Source organism: Argentina anserina, chromosome 4, assembly GCF_933775445.1.
Source record: "Argentina anserina chromosome 4, drPotAnse1.1, whole genome shotgun sequence".
NCBI lineage: Eukaryota > Viridiplantae > Streptophyta > Magnoliopsida > Rosales > Rosaceae > Argentina > Argentina anserina.
In genome coordinates, this window is record NC_065875.1 from 23,482,798 (window position 1) to 23,508,357 (window position 25,560).

Below are 25,560 nucleotides of genomic sequence, written 5' to 3' on the forward strand. Positions count from 1 at the left end.
AATAAGATCACAAAGACAAGGGATGTCCTCTATGATTGAACTTCTATAGATTTGGTAAGAATCTTAGTCAACCACAAAATGACCCAGAAAAGTGACTGTATAATGTTTATTCTCATTACTTTCTGTATTTGAAGATTGAGATTCGACACACTTGGATACATCTTTTCACTTTTCTGGCATGAACCAACCACTATTGGTGACTTGAGATAGTCATGAAATCATAATCAACAAGGAATGGAATACCCTTTTTCAGGTGAAATGATGGAGTAATATTTATTATTATCAGTTAGAGTTCCTATTTGGGGATCAACTTGGCCGGTAGAGTAGATTTGATCCGGTATAGAAATCTATCAATCAATCAATCACTACTAATATTTTTGGAGGTAAATTTAACTCATATTCCATCGTGCCCATCTCATTTCCACCGTCCGTAATAAAATGTGTAAGTGTAATCACTACCCAAGTGTTTTTTAAGTAAATGTTAAGTTATAAATTTGTTAAAAAAAATGACACTTGATATTTACTTAAAGTGGTGAACATGAGGTATGCATGATAAAGATGTGCGACAATTTTGTTTCTAATATTTTTGTTCAATAATTCACAAGCAGTAGGGCAAGATACGAATGCTTGTGATCACTGTGATGAATATGATCCCAAAATTTTAGTAAGGTTTTCCTTCCTCCGCAATCTTGATTTAGTGTTATTGACCAATGATGTTCAAATTTGAGCTCAATCACTAGACCAGGCAGGAAAGTTAAAATTTGTCTCAAAACTGAATATAAAAGATAAAAACTAGTGTGGTCTCATACATAACAATTCATGTATCACTTCTTGGTAAAAGTAGGACAATAACAATATGGTTTGTAACTTTGTATAGTGAACTTGTTCTTGGGGACTAATTGCAGAAGCTCATCATGTGTTCACAAATCTGCAATTCTTCCTGACCTCTCCGGTAGTAAAGCTGTCCTCATTAGTAATGTTCCCCATTTTCACCATTGAATCTGAGAATTGCTGGAAGAAAGCAACGGCGTCTTCTGCATACTTCTGAACAAGTTTCTTTGTTTCGATGCTTAACAAGCTAGAATAGAGTCCCTGGTCTGAGTTGAGTAGTCCCTGCCCTTTCAAGAGTAAATGATAGAAGGAATTGTCAAATAGTTCAGGAGTGACATAGTCCATTGCTGTTACGTTATTATCATCTCCACCTACAGGGCAAGTCGACTTCAAGCTGCTGAGGTATGACTCTGAAAGAGGGTCGATCCCTGAGGTTGATTCATAGTCACTGTATATCCTTGATCGAACATTCGCACACCGCGCCATGCCAATTGTATGAGCTCCTGAATGAGATTATTGAACAAAAAATGGTCATTAACAAATCAGGGATGCATCACTTAGAAACAAACCTTTATGCAATTCAGAAGAAGCTGCATCGTTGGAGGGACGTTACATGCAAGAATATATCTGCTTTACTTATCATACGAAGCCTTGAAATTATGCTATGAATATAAATTCACTATAATCAAGTACCTGAAAGAGCTACCACGTCTGTGACAGAAAGGCCTTGGTAAAGAAACTTGGAAATGATAGACAGAAGGCTTTCATCTGCAGTAGGAAGGTTGGCTTCTGCAAGTTCAGGACTAGCAGTTATAGAGTCCTTTCTTCCTAGAGGAACATCCCAATAAGGTCCACCAACCTGAAAATTGAGATCAATTAACAACTCTTCACATGAAAAATAGACTTACATTGTGGTACTGATTAAGAAGATACTAGAGTTCTACCAGAATCACAGCATCTCTTGCTGCAATGGTGAGGATATCGGCGCAAGAGACAATTCCGGGACACTCTGATTCAAGCTTGTTCTTTATCCTGTCAATGATCGAGAAACCTTTTAGAGAGTTTATGTTTGTAGAGGCCTTCTTCTCTCCTTTTAGTGAGATCGTATCGTCTAGTAGAACTGAACCATCACATCCCTGCTTCCCAAAGTTCATGAATTACACTAGTAAGTAATCTGTCGAATACAGAAATGCATGCACAGTACTGTAGAAAAGTAACTAGCTAACCTGAACAAAACAGTCATGGAAGTGTAACCGGACTATCAAGGCGGCATTACGAGGATCTTCTTGAACTTCACACTCCATTTCTTTCTTTACAATCTCGAACAGAGTGGGACATTTGGATGCGTAGTAGTCCAACGTTAATGGAGGGTCACTTGCAAGTAAACTTGTGTTTAAGATGGCGAAAAGTAAAAGCATGAAATGGAGTCTGAAGGGTCCAAAACAAAGGGAAGCTGCCATTTTTGCTGTTATGGTTTTTCTTGAACATCAAAAATACAGAGTGGGAAGAGATGGTTGGGACTGTGAGGCTTATATAAGTGAAGAAGTAAGATGGGGTTTTACTTGGTACATGGAGTACTGGAAATAAATAAGTCTGATGGTCAATAGAAGATGCAACTACTACTGCTGCCCTGGTTGATACGATTTTCCAAACAAGTGTAGAGAGAGCTAAAACGACGCGTGCTTTGTCAATTCGAGTGGTGTAATACTAATAGAAGACCAAGTCAGCCACCAAACAAAAGCTAATAATAACAACTAATGTGCAACCCTTTAACCTTTAGAAGCTTCATTTCCTTCTCTCTCTATCTTCAGCAGTAAATCAAAACCAGTTCCCGGAAGATACGATCAAGGAGCAAACGACATGATCTAACGTGTACGAGAAGTTAAATTTGTAATGCTTACTCCTTTGTCTCATTGTTATCTGGCTTATTGATTAGTTAGATGGTCGTCCCATCTGATTTGGAAGGTGATCTTGATGTCAGATTTCTTGTGATGGAAGTTTTTGGGTGAGAAAATTGAATCCTAGGCTTCGTCTGCCCCAGAATGCATGTCATCATCTTCACTTTTTCTTCACATACAAGAATGCTGCATTCTTGATTCCTTCTCCATACGAAAGAACCAGAATCCACTGAAATGAGTTCATATTGATGGCTTCAACAAGCATAATGCAGCTCCAATCTAACCATCTGCAAGCTAATATCTGCTGTCAAATAGCTCAAGTCGCCATGAACATCGCATTAGCCCATCCTACACCATATCAGTTTCTGCTCGGCGCAGACACCCAAGGGTCCATAGCTGCGCATCTGCACTCCCTGAACTCCCTGATCACTACATTTCTCTGCAGAACAGTGGTGCTAGTTTCTGGTTTTCATTGTGGTTCCCAGTGGCGGATCTCTTTGGAGGCCAGAGAGGGCCACGGCCCCTCCGGCGAAAATTAATTCTCCCCTTAATTAGGTAACAAATTAGATTATTTTTCAGGTTCCGCCACTGGTACGTATTTTTTGCGAATCTAACTATTGACAACAACAATGCAGCAGCAAATTCAGCTTAAAACGCAAACTAGAAATGCAGCAATTTAACTATTCAGACGAACAAAAGTCAGCAAAATTTCCAAGCATTCCAATAAATTCAAGCTCGAAAAAGCTTGCCTTATACAATTCAGGTGTACAAATCAGAATCAAAAGGATCCTTATCTTGTTTCAGACCTCCATAATCATCCCCAGCATCAGCATTGAAGCTCAGCCCCAAATCCAGAGCAGGCAAAACCCTAGACTTGATCAGCTCCACCACATCACCACCGAACTCCGGCCACGCCACACAAAGCACCGCCTTGATCTTGCTCATCTCACACCTCGCCAACACCGCCGCGCCCAGCCCATCCACCACGCTCGCCGACGGCAAGTACTCCAAGCTCGAATCTCCGAGCACCGACTTCGATCTCCTCTCCGCCGTCGTCTCGAGCTTGAACGCCGCCGCCTCGTCCCTGGAGAGCTTCCCGCGGAAGTTCCGGTTCTGAACCGAGTCCAGAATCAGAACTCTCTCCGGGAGGATCTGGCCGGCGACCAGGAGCTTCGCGACGGCGTGGCAGCGATCGGCGGCGACGGGGAGCTGGACGGAGACGAGGAGAGTCTGGTTCTTGCCGCCGTCGAGGGAGTAGACGTGGCAGGAGGTGTCCTTGAGAGAGGGAAGGACTGTGTTTCCGGCGAAGGAGGTCTCCGGGAGGATTAGGGCTCCGATGAGGGTTTTGGAGGCGGCGGTGTGGAAGAGGTGGAGGGAAGGGGAGGAGATGGCGATGATGAGGAGGGAGGGGCGGAGGTCGGCGGCAGTGGTTGGGAAAACGAGGAAAGGAGAGGGGATCGGCGGTGACGGAGGCGTGAAGTTGTTCAGATCTTCCTGGAAGAACCGTGACGGCGGCGGAATCTCCGTTAAAACGTCTTCCATTTTTTTCAGTCAGAATTTGCAGAGAAAACCCTAATAACTTAAGGAAGAAGACAAATAGCTCTATAACAATGGAGTGTGTGGAAACGTGAGAACGACGTCGTTTTGATTTGTTTTGGAGAAGAAAAGATCCAACGGATCAAGTTCCTCCTTGTGAGCACTAAAAGCCGTCAGATTACCTCATAACCATGCTTCTGAGTTGCATGAACGAATTAGAAGGGCTCGCTTTAAAGATTGAAACTTCTCTGCTCCAAATCACAAGAGGCAGTTAGAAATCTTCTCTCTTTTTCACTTTTCACTATCAAAATGATACAATCAAATGTTGTAAAATGAAAGATGTTCCTGGTCTGCAGGATTCAAATCTCATGAAACAGCTCGTTCATCAGTCTATCTAACAAAGGGGAAAACAGTGAAAAGAAATGAATTTGAGGACGCAGCGTTTACTGCGGCCGCAATGATTATGGTACAAGAATAATAGGATCTTCGCGACTCCAGCTGAAACCACAACGTGTGAGCTGTGACCATTGTTTAGAAAGTACAAGCGAAATTGTGGTTTCTTTCTTGGGGAAATACAATGAATGCTCCAATGTTGGAGAGAGGGTGACACTGCAGTGGCTCTAAAGTCCTATTTCCTGGTCAATCTTCGTGATCATCGTCTTCAGCTTCAGAATCTACAGAGGAAGTGATACAGCAAGATATCAAGCTAAAGAAAATAAGAGGATGCATAATTGAATACACGACCACACCAATTGGATTAAAGCAGCTATGTTATGTTCAAATGATCCTCCTAGCCTATAAACAAATCTGTAGAACTATGAATGCATTTGCTGGTTTGTCACACGCTAAAATCCATTCGACAACCAGGTTCAGTATCAACGCTGCAACAATAACTCAACAAGTGAATCAAGTGATGGTGCAGAAACATTTCTAAATCGGTAAACAAACTATGGACTAGTACCCCCTCACATATATTACCAAAAATAATCCAGGTGTCATTACTACATTTATATCCATAAACATTTCTTAAATTCTTTTGATCCCCATATTATTTTGCCACTGGAAGTCAACTGTCATTTCAGAATCTATTGATGATGCAAGTGTCTGTGTTTGTGAAGTTAAAGCAGGATCACGAGACAAGTCCCTTACCTGATCGAACATCATTGCTAAGCTGGCCTCTTTGTTGAATTTGTTTTACAAGCATACGGTAAATTAATACCCACCAGAAAATGTGAAGAACAAGCAAGCAATATAGAAGAGTATTGAATACGTAGTAATATATAGGTCCCTCTACAGCGTGCTTTTCCTTGTCCAATGTCAGGATAATTTCATAGCTGCCAGAAAAGGGAAACAAAAGAATATCTTAATACACACATACAGATTTTCTTATATGAATTGATATGCATTCTATATAAAGGAATATGCAACTGCTTATGACATATAATTCTGTCACCCTTTATAATTTCTTCTATACGCAAACAACTTCAAAACACTATCGTTCCTTTGACCCATAAAACATTTGGAAGAATTAAATCTACCATCACTGGGCATGCATTGAAAGGTTGTAATGCAACATTACAGGAGCTTGATAGCTCTTCCCAAAACAACATGACTAGACACCAGTACTTCATTGTAGGTAATAATATTAATCATATTATGGTGATCTTTCAATAAGAATTTAAGAGATGAAAGTGTCTTTTATATCACTCGCCAGCTGATATATGTCACTTGTGAAAACTAAAAAAGTGCACTGTAAGTTAATAACAAGACAAACCTTGTGCTCCAAAGGATCCAGAATGGATAGTATATGAGACGCAGTATGATCCAAGACATTACAAAAAGAATAAATGAAAAGCTAGCAATCCCCTCAGCACCGCCGTATTTTGACATCTTCCCTACCTCCAGAAATACGTCACTCGCATCATGAAGAGCTAAAACCACTGAACCTACACGGGTAAACCTGCAAGACAATGATACTAATCTTGATCAAAACCCAATTAACCAACCAACAAAACTACTTGTTACAAATAACATCTTGTTGTTGCATCGAAACATATAAATGTTGACTAATCTGACTAACATTGAACTTGGTAAAATGAAATGGTTGAATAATTGAAAAATGAGATTATTCAGGAATAAACATTGAATGCTAAGATTACGCATTGAATTTCTGGTAGTAGATCCATAATCAAAAAAGTGTTTGTGATTGTTCCAGAAGAAATGAAACAAAAGATACAGTAGAGCTAGGATAGTTATTGTCTGAGGTCTACCCAATGCTAGATGTATTAGCAGACGATATATATATATATATATATATATATATATATCCACGATGCATTGCCATTTGAAATCAAGATATTGGAATTGGACTTGTCAATCGATTCATAACCTTTCTGACACAGCCAATACCTATTTGAACCCCCTTTACTCGTAAGAGTACATCTTGGATCTGCCGATTATGTTATGGCCAGAGCAGGTAATAGATGCAGTGAGTCGATGAAACACCTAATAAATTAAATACTTCAATATAAGCCCTCCAGCATACCTTTGGTACATATATTCTTGCTGGATTGGATTTGTGACAAAAAGAACATGTGAAGGCTACAAACTAACTCCATCAGAACATACCTGAAAATGTAAGACAGCAGAAGGAGAATGACAGTTGCTACATGATGGCCCATTGAAACTCCAAAGTCGGAACGCCTTGTTTCCCAGAAAATCAAAGCAAATATGGAGTATGTGTAAAATCCAGCACAATACATGTACACTCCCTTCAATTTCAACCTGAAATTCATAATAAGTATTTATAGACTTTTGATTGACCTCAGAATTCAAAATAATAGTCAAACGATGATTCAATTATATAGTATCACTTGCATCAGATGTGAATGCCTGAAGTAAACAAACAAAGATGTACACCCAAAATCTTACTTTGTTTTCTGGTCAGGCCAAACCTGATCTCCTGGTCCGATCCAAAAGTACTTTGTATTAGTAAACCAAGGCTCGTTATAAGTTACAGAGAGAGCTAGAAGCTCTGCAGAAAGATAGTAGATGCACTTCCATGCTGATTCCTTGAATTTTCTAATCTTCCTCTTTTGGTCATCAGTTTGAACATCCGGTAGTCGATGCCCCTTTCCAAATATTATCCGTCTCCCCAATTTCTGCAGCATACACCTCAATTTAGACCAAACTAACAAGTACCTCAAGAAAGAGAACATCATTCAGAATAAGATTTCTAGTCTAAGAATAAAAAACTCAGTATAAAATTATGAGCAGAAACAAATGAAATTTTCCAATGAAAACAAAGGATAATGAGGCTAGCTGTCCCAAAATTTTAACATTCCCTAGACCAAAAGGTTTGATCTCTACTTATTTCCCCTCATCTTGACTCACAAGCAGTTCTACACTTCCAGAAGTGCTAGCATTCATCCAAATAGACAATGCTGCATCAGTCAAGAACTGTGTGACACTGAAGCTATCTTGCTAGATTTAAATCTTAAAAAGAACCAAGCCTACTGCACAACTAAAATCGAAATTCTGATTGGACATTGCAGCCTAGCTTCTTAATAAAAACTCTTCATTCTTAACAAGTCCTTCCTGGTCATTCATTAGTTCTTAAGAAACTTCAGGCTTAAGATCTAACAATCAATGCACCTGAAAAGTCTCTATGTCAATAAAAGCATCAACCCAACTACAGATGGACCATTACAAACCTCAGCAGAACAAATTTACTTTTCAGAAAAGCTTTTACCTTTATCTTTTTTTTTTCTGGTAAAAATAAATTAATTAAAAAAAGGACTTTTACTTCTGTACTAGTCTAAGCTCTTCATTTATTGATCTCATACCAGTCAAGCAACTTCTATTCATATAAAGTTGACTACTTTGATTAGGACATATCAGGATTATCAGCTACTACACTCCCATCAGAAACCCATAAGAACACATTTCTCTTCTTTTTTTTTTGAGAAAAATATGAACACATTTCCCATTTCATCAATGAACACAAACCCACTACGATCTATACAATCTCAAGTTACAAACTTTAACTAAAAAAATTAAAAGAAGCTAGTAAAGTACCTCAAAGACAAAAGTGTCAAGAAAAAGTCTGACGATGGGGAAGAACAGAACGAAGAAAGGAAGAACAGCGAAGTCTTGGTAATGTGGGTAAGCTTCTTGCTCCCAATCGACTGAACTCAAGTACTGACTCAAACCCATCTCTGCTTTTCACTTGAAACCAATCAAAGTCGGAAGCTTTGTATCAGATTCAGACACCGCCAAATACATTCAGCTCGATTTCGTTTCTGTTCATCAGCTGAAGAACACACAGAGACCAAAGACACAGCCTCCTCTGATTTGATGATGCAACCTTAATTTTTATATTAACAATGCAAGAGAGTTTGTCTTTGATTGACGAAACTGCCCTTTGTTTGACTGGGGCTGTGGACTAGGATGGTTCCCTATGTGAGTCGAACATATTTACTTGGAGAGACGCCACGTGGTGGTGAGCAAGATTGAGTTTTGCTGGGATTTTATTATGAACTGTATTTCACTTGGGGGGGATTTTGTGATTGTGAAAGCTTTGGTTTTGTGATGTGCATATCTGTGGAGGAAAAAAAGGAGGTTCAATAATTTAGTGCCCGAACTTATTGTGGTCTTGACTTGACAATCTTTTTGATTTGGGAGTTTTCGAGCAAAAAACTTGTGACGAGCAAACAAGAATCTAAATTATCAGAGTACAGAGAAAGTGGTAACATTTCTCCGTGTCGGATTGTATGTAAGAAATACTTATGAGTTGATAAATGGTAATTGATGCTCACCTAGAACGTGTGAATCCTTCCTATGAATCCTTTCCCAAGCACAGCATGTTGCCAAAAATGGAGACATGCCCTTGAAACCAACATTAAATTGTCAAGATTGGTACAAGTTATAATGTAGGCATATGTAATGTATATCATGTATATGATAGGTAAAGGTTGATAGAAAAGACAAATGCAAGACTTGGTTGTTGGGCAAATTAAAACCAGCAATTGCAAGAACAAAACAGAAGCAGAAATTTATGACCTTTTCACCCACTTCATCCTGTCCGTTCTGTTGGAATTAAATCCAAGAGAAAAAAAAACAATGCAATGAAAAAGACTGCACTTTCTTGATGATGAACACTGGAAACCAGTTTTCTCCCCCATTTGTGTTATGAACTATGCAGAGAAGTAAAACTTGTTATTTTGCTGGTAAAACGGGACGAGTTCGGAAGATAAGTTATATCATACATTAGGTATATATTATACGGATTTGTCTTTGGTGGAGAACTTCACCGTATATGGAGCTCAAAATCTTCACCATTTAAATCTAAATTCTCAAAATCTAATAATCATCATTACATTTTAAGATCAATTTTTTAATTAACTTTTTTTTTATACTGACATTATTTAGTGTCTCTGGAACACTCCGTAGTAGAATTTTCCTATATTATACTCCAACCATATTTATACAAGGTAGCTAGAATCTTTTTTTTACCACTAGAAGGTAATTTGTCCTGTTCTGATTCAAGTCAGTTCAACAATGAAGATTATGGTGATAGGTTTGCCAGGTGGTGGCTTTCATGCATCTTGGACCTCCTGGCAATTCAATTATGATGGCTTTCAAATCGACCTGCAACTCAGATGGGCTCCTTTGTCCTTTTCATGAAGAAACAGATATAAATGCATTTCCATCCTAGTTTTTAAGAGAATTTGCATTTACAGCGTTAGAGCTTTTGCCTTTTAAGTTGGATACATAGTTTGTTGACTTTGTTCTCACTTGGAGCTACAACAATGGAGTTTTCCCATGTTGTTGGTGCTCAGAAGTTGAGTGGCAGTGGTGAGTCTGGGTGGACAATGTACCTTGCCTCCCCTACTCATGGTGAAAGAGATGGTGTTGATTCCAGTAGTTATGATACAACGAAAGGAAATAACGCGAGCATTGAGCACCAGAACGACGTCGACGACGGTGAAGAGAGTGATGATTCCATGGCTTCAGATGCCTCCTCCGGCCCAAGTCACCCTGACAAAAGTAGTCACGGAGCAACTCGTCAAAGGCGTCCAAAAACCGAAGGGAATGTCAAGAAACACAGCACAAACAAGTTGAAGAAGACGAGCAAGAATGAAAGTACAATTATCAAAGGAGAGAAAGCTGAGGAGGAAATATTGCAGCACAAGGCAGATAGCGCTGCTAGTCGCATTTGAACAAGTTCGAGTGCAGCCAAGGTAAGATCAGGAGCTTCAACATGCTATGTTTCTGTCGAAAATTCTTGGCTCTAAGCAACTGAAAATCCATAACGATGGTAGGTAGTTGGTTGCATAGGTTTTGCAATTAACAGTGTTAATGTTGGTTATGTCAAATATAATTAGCTGGTTTGGATGTTTCATATGTTAGAGGTAGTACAGTACTCTCTAATTTGTTTTGGCTTGCCAGTGCCAGCTTTGATCACAAGGGAATGAGTACTATGCTAGCCTATAGGTGTTTCTATATTTGATTCGCATAATACGTTGTTATCTTTTAAGGGCCATACAGGCCATCATGGTACTTCTGTCTTCATACCACATAAGTTAGATAGAAAAACAAAAGGCATAAATGTCAATTTGCACCCTAAATTTGGCTGAAATTATCAATTTGCACCCCGAACTTGCATTTGAGTCAATTTACCTCCTAAACTTGGTAAAAATTGCCGATTTACACCCCGAACTTGTATTTGAGTCAATTTACCTCTTAAACTTCTTGGTAAAAATTGCCGATTTGCATCCAATCCGTTAAATTTAACTGTTTCTATCCAATTTTGCGTCACATGTCATGCATTTAAGGGGTAGTATTGTCATTATATATTTATTCATATTGAATAATGAAATAAATTAATAAAATTACTTAAGAGGAACACTTGCTACAATGTTTGTTTTTTCGAAACATGTTATTGATTTATGTATTTATTATTTTATGTGATATGATATGTTAAAAGATATTAGAAAAAATATAAATAAATAAATACATTGAAAATTAAAAATAAATGTGTGTTCCGAGAGAATTACTATTCTACCATTGTGTGTGTCTTAGCTTTATTAGGTTTTCTGTTAGAGATAGATTCGCATCTCTGTAATAGATTAGGACTCCGAATCCTACGAGATTGTGGTTATGTAATGCCTATATATTGGCCTCATTATCAATCAATATTACGTTATGTTCTATTACGTCGTTATTATTCTCGTTTTGTTCATCCTCCAACAATGTGTACATATAAAAATATATTTATACACAACACACTATATTTGAATGGGTGGGTATATTGAATATATAATTCAAAGTAGGGTTAAGTAGGTAGAAAAAAAGATGTAAATAAATAATTTGATTAACAAAATAATCCTCATTTTAAAGAATATTTTTATTTGTTTTTAAGAAAAATATAAATATATAATGATAATATTACCCCTTAAATGCATGACATGTGACGCAAAATTGGATAGAAACAGTTAAATTTAACGGATGGGGTGCAAATCAGCAATTTTTACCAAGTTTAGGAGGTAAATTGACTCAAATACAAGTTCGGGGTGCAAATTGACAATTTCAGCTAAGTTTGAGGTGCAAATAGGCATTTATGCCAAAACAAAATGATGTACGAACTTAGAGCTTGAAATTTCTAAAAACAAAGTCATATCCCAGTTGCATCATTCGCCTCTTTGCCCAATATCAGAAAACAAAGTCATATAAAGTTGCAAACCAATCTCGACAAGTAAATAGACCTCAGTTTCATTAGTTGAACGAGTTGGTAAGAATTTAGATTTGAAACTGTCATACATAAGATAGATTCACGAACTCACATAAAGTTACAAACCATTTCTAACGAGTAAGTGATTCTCAATTTCATAATTTAGACGAGCTGGTAAGAATTTAGGTTTAAAACTATTATATATTAGTATAAATATGACTAGAGCTAATGGGAGTTAAATCTCAATCAATTTTCACTGAGTAATCTTTCTAGTTATAAAATCTTATAAAAGTATCGATAAACCTTGCAATTTAAAAAAAAATGTTCCGGGAGAATTATTATTCTACCCTTGTGTGTGTCTTAGCCTATTTAGATTTCTTTATTGGAGTAAATTATGCTTTAATGTAATAGATATTAATCCATGATTCGTCGAGATACTTTGTATGTAATGTCTATATATAAACCTCACTATCAATCAATAAAGTATTTGGTTATGTTCTTTTACATCGTTATTATTCTTCTCTCTATCATACTCGATCACGTTATCAGCACTTTGTTCTAAAGTGTCTGAGCGACGAGGTCACCACCACTAGAAAAAAAATTTCACCGGAAAAATATGTCAGCAGCCCGACAAATTGATTGTCGGCAAAAGTAGAGAAAATTGTCTTTTTCTCAAGGCACCCCATCTTCTTCCCCGTCTCCCCACCGGCACATTGTCGTTGCTCCCGCCTGTCGTCGCCGTCCCATCTACCATTGATGGCCCTAGACGCCTAGCATCAATGCAACCCAAATTTATTCGAGCAACCTTATTCTGGCACCCTTCCTCCGGTCAATGTCGACTCGTGTTTGGCGATGCTCGACGTGATGACCCAGCTGCACTACTCATCCTCGGTGCCTCCATAGCCTCGAGCCGCCGCTCTTTTTTCCAGGTTGTCAACCCCGACTCGATCACGAGCTCCAGATTTCATCCGCGCTGTTCTCGACCCTCATCGAGCCTCCCCGACACTAAGACTAGATCGTCGACAACTCATGGATTCTTTCACGAGCCTAGGTGGCAACCCATCGCCGACGCCTTGCGCTTTTAACGTCGATCGTGCGTTTCCCAAAGCCGCTGATGCGTTACTTAAACCCAATTTGTCGAGCTCGATTTGTAGTTGCAAACTCAACCCAATTTCGGAGAAGGACAAAGACGGATTGCATATATTGAGGGGTAAATTAGTAATCTACCTCTCCAGGTAAAAGGTGTTTTACCGTGGTAATATTTACTTCTGGTAAAACAGTTATTTTTTAGTAGTAAAACCCAAGTATGCTTTTCTTAAAGTTGTTATTTTTGAACATATATATTATCGGGCGCTATTAGCTTTCTTCATATCTCTTTTCCGACCCTTCTTACAACGCCGATAAGACCAAAGAGATATATGATTCCCTTCTTGGTCGACGTTTTTCATGTGACGGTTATGTGGGAGTCACGTTATTATTTAAAGGGAAGTTAATCAATTTTGTGTGGTCGCCTGAGTGTACTGTTGTTTTGGGTACATACTTGAATAGTTTCGTTCATTCAAAACATATACAACCCTCGTTTCTTGTGGATGCGTTGTCATCGCGACACATTTGTATTTTTTAAGTTCCTTTAACTCATGTCTATAGATGACAATCCCAAAGTCTTTTTACTTACTCATTTATTTGAGTTGAAATTCATAATACTCTGAAGTGGCAATATTTGTCAATAAAAGATCTCAAAATTCTATGGGACACACTTAAAGTAATTCAATAACCGTATACGATGTTGTTTTACCAGAGTTGACCTTGATGCATACTCCACATCCAAGAAAAACATGTCATTTTTGACACTTGTATCTATATCTATTGAAAGAACATTTGAGATGGAAACAAAACATTCTTCCAATTTCCAGATAACAGATTTTGAGCCTCAGGCTAAGGCTCCGCCCCACATACGCAAGATTTTTTTGTTATGAATTTTTGATTAGTCAATCTATTTTGACTATGTTTTCTTTCTGCTTAATATTTTTCAAATATGACGTTGGCATTGCATGTTTCTTACTCGACTTTAGCTTAAGTCGTCTATTGGAATTAGAAGTTTGTTTTTTGATGTATTAAAGATTAGCATATCCAATAAAATTTCTCGTATTCCTTGTTCACAAGTTGATCTTTTGAGAATTTTATTTGCCTTAAACTTAGCATAAATGGTCAATGTTTACAACTCGTTGTGGTTCTTAAATTGGCCGTTTTGGGTTACATGAGACCCCAATAGCACTACATTATGAATTTGGCACTTCACATTTGGAAAACAAACCTCAGAACGTCAAAATTTGACGTCATTATGATCTTTGGCGTTTCCAGAACGTTTTTCCGGCATTTTGCTGAAGTTTTTGACCGTTTTGGCAGCCTTTCGGCCCATTTCAGGCACCACGACCCGGTTTTTGCCGGCGCTTCCTGTCAAATATGATGTCCGGCCTCTTAACCTGCCAGATTCCAGCCGTCGGCGGCCGATTTTCTGGTCACCGGCCCCACCGGTTTTCCGGCAATTTTTCGCCGTTTTCTCATTGTTTTTCCGACATATTTGCAATATTCTTTGTTGAAGTGTTTTCCCACCAAAGTTTCATTCGGTTTTGTGTTATTTGGACATGATTTTCCGGTTATCTTTTCTGGTTTTCTTCAAGTCATTTCATAGATCAAACGATTTTATTATTGGTGACCACCCACACCAATTGGATGGTTTTACCACCCTAATTGTGTGGTATTCAACTACTCCAATACCATGTTTTTCCTACTCTTAAGTTGAAGAATGTAGTCATATTGCATGTGATACACGTGATGGATTGTCCTTTCGTTTCGATCCCCGTTCTTGCAATATCTTACGGCCTATTGTTTAGAAATGTTATGACGTTGACTCTCTTAATTTTATCATGGTGAAGTCTCCTGGCAATGTCAAGTGTCTTGCTAATTGCGAAACCACCCACATTGTTCTACGGTGCAGATAGTTGTTTTACGAATCTCGTGCGGAGATTGTGTTTTATATCTTTGCACATTGCTAAGTTTTAAAATGTCATACATGCACTAGGGCAAAAATCAGGTTAACAATGGTTTTTGCCCATTGTCTGATATATGGGTGTACCATTGTCTATTGAACAATTCTCTGTTACATAGTTTAGACAATACACATAAAGCATTGTCTTGACTCTAGACAATGGACATGGTTAAAATAGTCATTGTCTAAACATCATAAAGAGACAATGTTTTTTGATAAAAGAGCATTGTAATTATTATCAGGGAATGCTTTGATATTAATGTCGACAATAGCTTTTCTCATTTTGACTATTGTGTGTAGTTCATCAGACAATAGTTTTATTTTCATTTGGATTATCATTTGGTCCACGGAACAATGTTTTTTAGTTTTCTCATTTGTGAATACTATTGTTTATCTTTCATACATAGACAATGGTTCTGGTTCATATATATTCACAATAAAGCTGTCTAATTAAAAGTGGAAAGACAAAAGTCAATTGGTTTCTAATAATCAAACCAATTCAATTCAATTGCATTATCATAATCAACTAATTCAATTACATCATCTCTTTTGTATCAGTTTCACAATAAGCCAATTGGCAGGGAAATCCCAACCTTTGATATTGTCTAATTGAGGAGAAAAAAAGTCTAAGAGTAATAAGTAAGCTGGGCAACTAACACTAGTAAACTACCCAAAATCACTACGCTCTAACGGATAGAAGACCTTCATATCAATATCTATGTTCTGCTTTTTTCCCAACAACTCTTGAATCTCCTGCAAAATCCGAGTCAGAGTAACATAAATGAGTCAAGTATAGATGTCCGCGAACTATATAATATGGAATAGACATGCATCCTACCATGGTTCTAGAGTTTAGGAATTACAATCTTCTATATAAATCATTACATATATAATCAAGGATATAAGACCAAAGTTATTAACAATCCAGTTGCTGAATTATAGAAATAAACTATCTCACAAAGATAATGCAAGTAGAAGATACATGTGCATAGATTGATAGGCACACTCAATTTATAATTAAACCTTACAATGCTAACCCACGTTAAGTATGGACTAGACCATTTAGAGAAACATAAGACGAAAAAAAGAAAAGAAAAACTAATATCATAGCATTGAAACATATGGTCTGAGTTGGTTACATACATGTAAAGTCTTGAGCACATGTCTGGAAGCTATAAATTGTTCTTTTCTCCTCTTTGCTACAAATTTCATTAGATGGATGAAATGAGATTTATTAACTCTGCAAATGCACAAAAGAAGTACTAAATCAGTTTAATCACACAAAACATTTGTCACCTACGTCTAAAGAAATGGAGAAAATTAAGGCTAAATGAACTATCAAGACTAACATTATATCGTGCTGTAGTGAGGCAAGTCAGAAAGAATGTTAAGATCATATAGGACAATTATACATGTAGAGAGAATGAGCTTTCATATTGTATTGATTGTTACCTTCTCTATCTACGTGAATGCTTCCACCTTTAAGAATCATAGAATGTGGAAACCTTGGAATCTTCTCAGTTGCCAGGATCTGCAGATTATAAGTGTTAGGAAAATATTAGTATCTCATAAACACAAATTAAGCAAATATCTTATAAATCAAAATAAGATATGTTAGCTCTTTTTACCTTCCGTGCCACAAGGAGGTTAAAACTCCAGTCAGGATGACAATCATTATCAATTCCTATAAATACCATGAAATCATAATAAACATTTTATGGAATTATGCAATCCTCGAAACACCCAAGTTCCTACATATATGCGTGCATGCTTGTATTAAATATGCATGTCGATGATGAATTGTGAGTACTCTGAGTAGTTATTCATGCATGCATGCCATGTTAAGTTGTTGTTAACAACATGAATACAATATGTAGTTGCAATGTTGCATATACATTATGAGCCTTGTACATATATCTATCATATTTTATCTACAAGATAATAGCTAACTACGTATGAAACCGTTTATCTGAAATATATTCTAACTACTTATGCCTTGTTATAAATTAACTATCAACATATCTATTACTCAGCATGATATGCGTAATGTACTTAGCTTCCTTTTTACAACACTTCAGTTGAATTATTTGGGATCAATGTATCCATCACATTTAATTGAGTAGCATTCCATACTCTTGGTGAAGTTTATAAGGTCACCAACAATATACTTATATTAAGGAGCAACTTAATTAGAAACCAATCTTCATTAATATAACGTACTTATGCTAGATTTCTCATATTACACTCAAAGAAACATGACTAATTTATTTAGTACGTCCACGTACGTACACTACCCGAAACTTATTAAAGAGTTAGATTACCAATGATAATTTTCAGTTTTCACAATGCAACAGTAACATGTTTTTTTTATAGAAAGTTACCGTAATCTTAAACTAGCTCCGTATGTATAGCTAACATCAAATAATGTTTGAATTAATTAAGAGTTCGAAGCATACGCACACAGCTCCTTATTGGTTTCAATCACAACCATGTCATCTTCCTTGAAACTCAAGATTGCTTCAATGCCTTCACGAATTAAAATAAGATTTATTAGCTCTTCTTACCTTTCGTGCCACAAGCAGGTCAAAACTCCAGTCAGGATAACAACCTACAAATACCATGAAATCAGAATAAATAATTTATGGAATTATGCAATCCTTGAAGCACCCAAGTTCTAACACTACGATGCACTAACCACGTACATACTTTACTATTCTATTGATTAAAAGGTTGAGCATAAAATGGGATTAACCGACAACTCTACATCTCTAGTATAGTCTATGCATTGTAACCTACCTTCCCAATTGTTAAATCTCCAATCAATCCAGCAACCTTTGGCTCTGGGCTATTTCCAATGACAGCGAGAATAATAATAATCCAAAAGAGGTTTCAAAGATCAACAATAGGATCATAGTATCCTGCTATTCAATCAGAATTTCCAAAAATGACTCAAAGAAGAAGCTTGCCGTTAGGCCTGTGTCGTGGAGCTAAGAATCATTCAAACTCATCTCAATAACCCTGACATGGTCACAATTAGTCAAAAATACAGTATGATTATCCATTTCCATACGAATCAAAAGCTCCAAAATAAGGAGGAATGAGAAATTACCTGACAGAAACAAGTTCTGTAAACCCTAGCCACCGTGGGTGGCGGAGTTACGGCGACACTGCTCTGAAACTGAGGTCGGGAATAAGGGTTTTGGTACCCGAGAGACGCCGACTCTGATTCTGGTGGTTGCGAGGCCGAAATATTACCAGAAGATGAAGGTCGAAGAACACAGAGCTTGCAGCTCCGTCACCGGTGCTCTTGACGCCGGATTCTGGAAAGAACCCAATCCCCTAACTTGTTCTAACCCAGAAGGAGGAGATGATGAGCCGAAGAGTTGATTGGAGATCGAAATTTCGATCAAGGGAATACGGTGGCTACTGTGGTGGTTGATAGAAGAAGAAACGATGTCGTTTGTCTTCAACTCGAGGTATTTTGATAATAGGGAAGAGAGGCTAAGTCGATAGGTAGTGGTGGCAAGCTCGATCAGTGGTTGGGGACGGCGCTGCCGACGCTGGCAGGGAAAGGAAGAAAGAGAGCTCTGGGAAGAGAGAGAGAGAGAGATAGAGAGGTGTGGCCGAGATGGAGAGGAAGAAAAAATGAAAGTTGAAGGGTTTCATCTCTTCGCTATTTATATGACCAAAAGTGAAAAGACAAAATTACCCTTGCGACTAATTTCATAATAACCTTCTAATTTTATCAATTATGGGCAAATGGGTCTAAACTTATTATTTTGACTATTTTCTCCCATTCGAAAACTTCAAGTCGACGAACTCACTTCGATTTGCTTTGATGAATTCTTCATGGTCGGGCAAATGGCCTATTGTTAGGGTTGGATAAAATGAGGGGGAAAAAATTAAAGTGGGTCATGAATTCCCTCTAATAGCTAGGGTTTTTTCTACAATGGATTTGGTTTCAAAAACCATTATTAGTTATCATTTGAGACAATGGGTAAAGATATCTCAAACAATCATTGGAAAAAATGAGAGGGAAAAAAACTAAAATGAGCCACAAATTCCCCCCAATAAGTAGGGTTTCTGTAATATCTCACATCGGCTAACAAAGAGTGGGTGATATTCCTTATATGTACATGTACACCTCTATCTAACACGAGGCCTTTTGGAGGCTCAATAGCTTCGGAGGAGATGTGAACTCCGAAGTTAAGCTTGCTCGGGCTAGAGCAATCCCAAGATGGGTGACATATTGGGAAGTTGCTCATGAACTCCCAAAAATAAAATCGTGAGGGCTATACCCAAAGCGGACAATATCGTGTTACGGCGGAGCGATCCTGGGATGTGACAGTCGGGATGTGACAGTTTCCTCCGCAATTGATTTGTTTTCTAAAACCATTGTTAGTTAGCCCAATGAGACAAGGTATAAATATCTCCCAAAAATCCATTGTAACATGTATTGTTTGAAAAAGGTTTATACAATGTTTCCCAAAATAAATAAAACCAATGTCCAGAATGCATGTACAAACAATAGGCAGTTTAAAACCATTGTCTAAAGTGCAATTCTGGAAAATGTGATTTATGGTAAAATATAAACCATTGTCTTATAAACATCTGACAATGCCAACAAAAAAAACATTGTCCAGACCAAAACTTAAGGCAATACTTATTTTGAAACTATTGTCTAAAATCTTAGACAATAGCTTTTTTGCCCTGCATTGTCTATCCACTATTGTCTATGCACTATTTTAGCCTAGTAATGCCAAAAATACATTTTCATTTGGATACTTAGGTTGAGAATGGAGATGAATAAATATGTCAGATTTTGTTAATAGTAGCTGTTTGAAGCTTCGACAGTAGCTTTGTTAGCTTGCAGACGTAGCTTTGCTTGCCTGCAACAATAACTTTATGTAACCCGAGATTCTTTGAAACATGAGTTTGATTTTGCTGCCTTATTGATTTTGACATGATCACTTGGGTGATTTAGAACGATATATGATGATCTGAATTTTAGGAATTCATATGGACATCAGTTCTTTCCTAGAGAGAACAAGAAATTGGGACCGGTCAATTGCATGAGAACGCGACAACGTCTGTGCTAATACAAATGACCAACGGTATTTTCATCACCTATTCCATTATGGTTATGAACATTATGATCAAACAAAATTTCCAAGGACATAGTCATGCATGGCATGACATATTTGTCCATTAAGGTTTGATTATTGAAAGGCCAATACGTGCCTTTACTCTCCCAAATTATCCGTAGCATCTTGATCACCAATGATTATGTTGATTTTTGATAATCATGATCAAAGTAAGTATTGTCCTATTACTTTATTAACTTGGACGTGATCATGATGGTATAGATCAAGTTAATTCTCAATTAACTTGTCTACCTATTACAAGGCTTGTCCGTGACTTTATTGTTTTGATTATCAAAACACTTGCTTGATTTTTGCAAAGCCACGAAATAGTCCATCATGCATATGAACTTGACCAAGGATCTCACTCCAAGAATTGGAGGCTCCGATCCTAAGACGTCAACTAAACAAAACAAAACAAAAAATTTGTGACGCACCAGCCTTCCTATGAAGCTTCATTGGCCGTTTCCAACGCCAATCACTCGTTCTATAAAGCCTATTCATTTAGCTAAATAGGAAAAAAATCCTCCTACGCTAAAGATGTATCAGAAAATATTTCATTCTTCCAACGTATCAAAGATGACATTTGTGGACCTATTCAACCAATTGGTTGAAGCATCGACTCATTGGTCACACGTTGATTTGCTATCCACATGGAGTGCTGCATTTGTTAAGTTTTTAGCTATGATTATCATATTAAGGGCTCACCACCCTCACCATCCTCTCACATCTATTTGATTGGATAACGCCTGAGATTTTACCTCCAAGGCCTTTGATGATATTGCATGTTTACTGGGATCGTCGTTGAACATATTGTTCCTCATGTTCATTCACATAACGATCTAGCAGAGGCTCAGGCTTGGTTATGGGTACTAACATGTCGGCCTTCGCATGGAGATATGCAATGTTGTATGCAGCGACACTTCTTCGTTTCAGACTCACAGCTAACCAAGCGTTTAGTGTGTACCAGATGGTTATTGAATACAATCTCAATGTTCTTTTCGCCAACGCCTACTTGGTTAAGTTGCTTATGTACCTCAATTTTAGCATCTCAGATGGGTCTACATGAGACGATTAAGTATTTTCGTTGGTTATGAATCACCAACACTTATCCGCTATTTCCAATCTACAACCGTGGATCTCGATTCTGCGATATCTGCAGACGGTCACTTTGATGAGACATACTTCCCGTCATTAGGGGGAGATATGCAATGCTCTCATTCCGATTTTAATGCCAGGAATTGACGTGGTGTGGCACTATGTCTCACTAAGATCCCACACTGCTCTGACTAAGCAAGAAGTGCAACACATTATCGACCTCCAGAAAGTCAAAAATTTGATGCTCAATGACTTTATATATATTGCGAAAGTGACGAGATCACACATAAATGTTGTGATGTACTAGTAAGGTTAGAACTCCCGAAATATGGGAGAATTTGATATGACCTGGTCCTTGGGCACCATCCCTGACAGTGGGAAGGAAGCCAGCGATGGCACCATTATACACTGTAGTGTTGTCAGCGCCCGTGGTATTGCACCACAAAACAAGGGCGACAAACGCAAGGATTGACTAGTAAGGGTCATAGCTTCGGTCTTGGCTCATACCCGGAAGAGGGAGAAACCATTATTCTCTGGAATCAAAAACTAAAAAGAAGCAAGGTGCGTAGACACAAGTATTTCGCCCATCATCAAGAGATATTCTCTAAACATGTCTATCAACTAAGTTTATGTGGGACGCTACAAACTCCTTTTGTTGATGTTAGAGAACAAAAGAAATCTATCAATTGATCGTATAAATGGATTGATTTCCCATGATTGATGATGTATTCGCTTATGTTCTTATTATGTTGTCGAATACCAACGATGAGCAACTTGGCCAAAGTGGAAAGAATCAATACATGATGAACTAGACTTGTTATGTCAGTCTTTGTTCATAAGTGTAATAAGAATGATGAAGTCATGCAATATTTGCAAGACTTATGGCGTAAATATTGTCTCATTATCTTAGTATTGACTACGATGAGTTATATTCTCTCGTAATGGACATAATTGCTTTCGGCTACTTGATCAGTAGTAATGTCCATGAAAACTAATTTGCAGCATATGATAGTGGTCATAACATAGTTGTAAAAGGATCTTGACATATATATGAAAGTTCATAAGGGACCTTAATTGCTTAATTAAATGCCTCCAAACCACAGAGAGATTGTGTAGTCAGATTACGATGTTCGAGAGAACGTAATACAATCGGTTGCAAGAAATCATACTCATACGTGTTCATATGAAAACCAATTTTGGACTATACTCCGTCTAAGTAAAGATGATGAAGAGATTCAATGAGATATAGATTCATATATGTAAGTGTTGTTGGGACACTTGCTTTCATTATGATGTGATTAACTATGCGCCTATGTATCGTCATTAGACTTGAATTGTTCTTTTGACATGAGTTTAGTTCTACACTTGGTGAACCAACACAATTCATATCGACACCAACGCCGCCAGCAGCTCTAGTAATATCAACGTACGCCTTGGTGTAGCAGTTGACACTAGCAGCATAGAGGATGCGTACGGTTCCGTCTCAAACCAAAATTAGTCATTCATTGGTCCATTCTCCCATTCCATTATGAAAAACACATTGAAAGTGATAAATCATAATTTGTCCAGTTTCGTAGGTCAACTTCAACGAGACCTATATGACAGCTCACTCAATGAAATATGGTGAATTTGGTACGTTGGAAAGGTCTATGTGTCTACTTTCTAGGGACACCAACCATTAGGTTATATCTTCGTATTGAGTGAGTTATGACCATTTTAGAAAAGTATGACAGTTATGTCCGGAAATTTGCAAGTTAACTTCGACATAGCTCTGTGAACTGCTCCAGTCGAATTAGATTGTGAACTTTATGTCATTGGAAAACCACATGTGTCTACTTTCCAAAACATTTTACGGTTCACTCATACCTATTAAAGCGAAGAAGTTATGGTCGTTTAAGTGCGTGAAGTTCATTCCATGTGGGAATTTGATTTTCATTGCATTCTTGTTTTGAGTTGTTATGCAATCTTGTTTCCTAAGATCTAAGTTTGGCTATGTATAGCATCTATGATCTAATGATGTATGGCTAGATTAATGATTAATCATTAGCCAAATACTACTTTTGAGAAGCATGTAATGAACGTTATATACGTTGTTCTTCGCACACCATGATTATAGCACTAATCAAATAGAGTTGTTTCGTAGATATTAGGGAGAGTCTACCTCTCATAATGCTATCAAATATAGATGGTATGTTGTACTTTTTTTCTCCTTCGATCAAGAGATATTATTTTGTTTGACAAAGTTTTTACCGAGACAACGTTATGTGCATTATGCAACCTAAGCATACGACACAAGGGAGTGTTCCGAGAAAATTATTATTATATCATTATGTGTATTTTAGCCTATTTAAGTTTCCATATTATAGTATATTATGTTTTAATGTAATAGATATGAATCCCTAATTCATCGGGATACTATGTATGTAATATCTATATATATGTTCCATTACTAATCAATAATCGTATTCAAAGAAATTATTAACGAGTTCGTTTCGTAAACGACGTCGTAATAATGGCGCGCTAAAATTATAGACGAGTTCGTTATCTTCCCACCGGTCCCTAACAACCACACCTCCCTCACCCTCACCCTCACTCTCACTCTCACTCCATTTCATTTCCTCATCGCTCTTCTCTCCTCGCGAAAATGCTGCTACGTGGCACGATCTCCGCCCCTCTCCCTTCCCTCCGCCGCCACACAGCCACCGCCGCCGCTCCCCCTCAAAACGTCGCCATCTCCCGCCACTCCCTGATCACATCCAATTACAAATACTCCATCACCGACGAGGACCTCGATTCCCGCGGCTTCCTCCTCCACCGCACCGCCGCCGACCTCAACCTCGACCACCTCAACAAGGTCTTCGTCGCCGTCGGGTTCCCCAAGCGCGACCCGGCCAAGATCCGCGTCGCGCTCGACCACACCGACGCCCTGCTCTGGCTCGAGTACGCCAAGACCAGCCGCCCCGTCGCCTTCGCACGCGCCACCGGCGACGGCGTCTTCAACGCCATCATCTGGGACGTCGTCGTCGACCCCTCCTACCAGGGCCTCGGCCTCGGCCGCGCCGTCATGGAGCGCCTCATCGACGAGCTCGTCGGGAAGGGCATCGGGAATATCGCTTTGTATTCGGAGCCCCGGGTTCTCGGGTTTTATCGCCCCTTGGGCTTTGTCGCCGACCCGGATGGGATCCGGGGCATGGTGTATTCCAGAAAGCCCAAGAAGCAAAAGTGATGAACTAATTGCAGAGAGTACATCTTTTTTTGTTTTATAGTAAAGATTGAGATTGCACAATTGAGATTTGGGATGCTTAACACTCATTTATAAATTATAACACTAACTGAGAATTGTTCATTCATTTCTAGCTAATCAAGTGTAGAAGAAAGGGTAAGTTTTTATTGAATTATAGGAAAATTACCCTGTAAACTAGCGGTAAATGTTATGGAATTTATGGATACATTGATACAACACGAACAGAGCCCATCTTCAAAGCCAGTTTGAGCTTATTGCCAAACCATGTCAGCCTGCAGGTTCTGTATTATAGTTAAAATGTTTCAAACTTTGCCTGAATAGGATTAAATACAGTTGAAACTAGTGAATCATGTAGATATGAATGAAGGGTTGACCTTTTTGAATTTCATGGATCAAACAAAAGGTTTGATCTTGATGTGTAATTGAAGGAAACTCAAAGAGGTCTGGAATCAAGATGGTTAAATCTGATCTTCTGAATTAGGGGAATTTACCTTGATGGGAATATGGATCAAGAAGCAGCCTTGGCGCTGTACAAGAAGGCAGCAGAACAAAGAACAGAAGCAATGAAGGCAAAGACGCTGAGACCGATCATGAGAGAAATACCAGCCACTACCAAATCCAATATGCCCTGGATGCTCAAACCCATTATCCACATCGTGTTCAACATTTAGTTTTGGGAGCCTAATCTAAGCTGAAATGGGGTTTTCTAATCGAAGCTTGCAGGAGAAGGAAATGGAGCTTTGGTGTGTTTATACATCTATACAGGGATGACAAGAGAAGGGAAAGAAGAAACAAAAGGAAGAAACATTTTGGGGTTCGGGAAGAGAGGCTTTCTCACTTTTTGGTGAGTGTGCTTTATGCTTCTCTTGCCACGTGTCTTCCTGCCCTGCAACTATGGGTGTGAGTCACACTTTCTGAGCTCTTTGGTGTGTATTGCATTTGGGCAATACTGGAAATTTGTTATGGAGAAGAGTGGATTGTGATGATGGCATGAGGTCGCACAGTTTCTTGAGAGGAGACCCCTTGGTGTT

At 38.3% G+C, this 25,560-nt stretch overlaps 6 protein-coding genes across 7 annotated transcripts; 2 read left to right on the forward strand and 4 right to left on the reverse strand.

Moving 5' to 3' along the window:
* Positions 1 to 757: 757 nt before the first annotated feature.
* On the reverse strand, positions 758 to 2,938 carry LOC126791583 (peroxidase 11). The gene is made up of 4 exons (XM_050518057.1): positions 2,058 to 2,938; positions 1,776 to 1,967; positions 1,525 to 1,690; positions 758 to 1,334 (listed from the first exon to the last, which is right to left on the reverse strand). The coding sequence occupies exons 1-4, from the start codon at positions 2,289 to 2,291 to the stop codon at positions 913 to 915; spliced, it is 1,014 nt and encodes a 337-aa protein (XP_050374014.1). The 5' UTR covers positions 2,292 to 2,938; the 3' UTR covers positions 758 to 912.
* A 493-nt stretch (positions 2,939 to 3,431) lies between these two features.
* On the reverse strand, positions 3,432 to 4,300 carry LOC126791585 (uncharacterized). The gene has a single exon (XM_050518059.1). The coding sequence runs from the start codon at positions 4,269 to 4,271 to the stop codon at positions 3,489 to 3,491; it is 783 nt and encodes a 260-aa protein (XP_050374016.1). The 5' UTR covers positions 4,272 to 4,300; the 3' UTR covers positions 3,432 to 3,488.
* A 235-nt stretch (positions 4,301 to 4,535) lies between these two features.
* Positions 4,536 to 8,619, reverse strand: LOC126791584 (ceramide synthase 1 LOH3-like). The gene is made up of 6 exons (XM_050518058.1): positions 8,343 to 8,619; positions 7,197 to 7,426; positions 6,894 to 7,049; positions 6,040 to 6,225; positions 5,415 to 5,599; positions 4,536 to 4,939 (listed from the first exon to the last, which is right to left on the reverse strand). Exons 1-6 carry the CDS (start codon positions 8,478 to 8,480, stop codon positions 4,905 to 4,907), a joined length of 930 nt encoding a protein of 309 aa, XP_050374015.1. The 5' UTR covers positions 8,481 to 8,619; the 3' UTR covers positions 4,536 to 4,904.
* A 1,456-nt stretch (positions 8,620 to 10,075) lies between these two features.
* LOC126792431 (protein SOB FIVE-LIKE 3) lies at positions 10,076 to 10,486 on the forward strand. Its single transcript, XM_050518849.1, has one exon. The coding sequence runs from the start codon at positions 10,076 to 10,078 to the stop codon at positions 10,484 to 10,486; it is 411 nt and encodes a 136-aa protein (XP_050374806.1).
* A 13,443-nt stretch (positions 10,487 to 23,929) lies between these two features.
* Positions 23,930 to 24,526, forward strand: LOC126791790 (serotonin N-acetyltransferase 2, chloroplastic). Its single transcript, XM_050518269.1, has one exon. It carries the CDS (start codon positions 23,930 to 23,932, stop codon positions 24,509 to 24,511), a length of 582 nt encoding a protein of 193 aa, XP_050374226.1. The 3' UTR covers positions 24,512 to 24,526.
* A 127-nt stretch (positions 24,527 to 24,653) lies between these two features.
* Positions 24,654 to 25,317, reverse strand: LOC126791896 (uncharacterized). 2 transcript variants are annotated; one of them, XM_050518391.1, is made up of 2 exons: positions 25,021 to 25,317; positions 24,654 to 24,801 (listed from the first exon to the last, which is right to left on the reverse strand). In XM_050518391.1, exon 1 carries the CDS (start codon positions 25,194 to 25,196, stop codon positions 25,038 to 25,040), a length of 159 nt encoding a protein of 52 aa, XP_050374348.1. In that variant the 5' UTR covers positions 25,197 to 25,317; the 3' UTR covers positions 24,654 to 24,801; positions 25,021 to 25,037. The 2 variants fall into 2 exon arrangements, with proteins under 2 accessions (XP_050374348.1, XP_050374350.1); XM_050518393.1 differs by having other exon boundaries at positions 24,721 to 24,810.
* Positions 25,318 to 25,560: the final 243 nt, after the last annotated feature.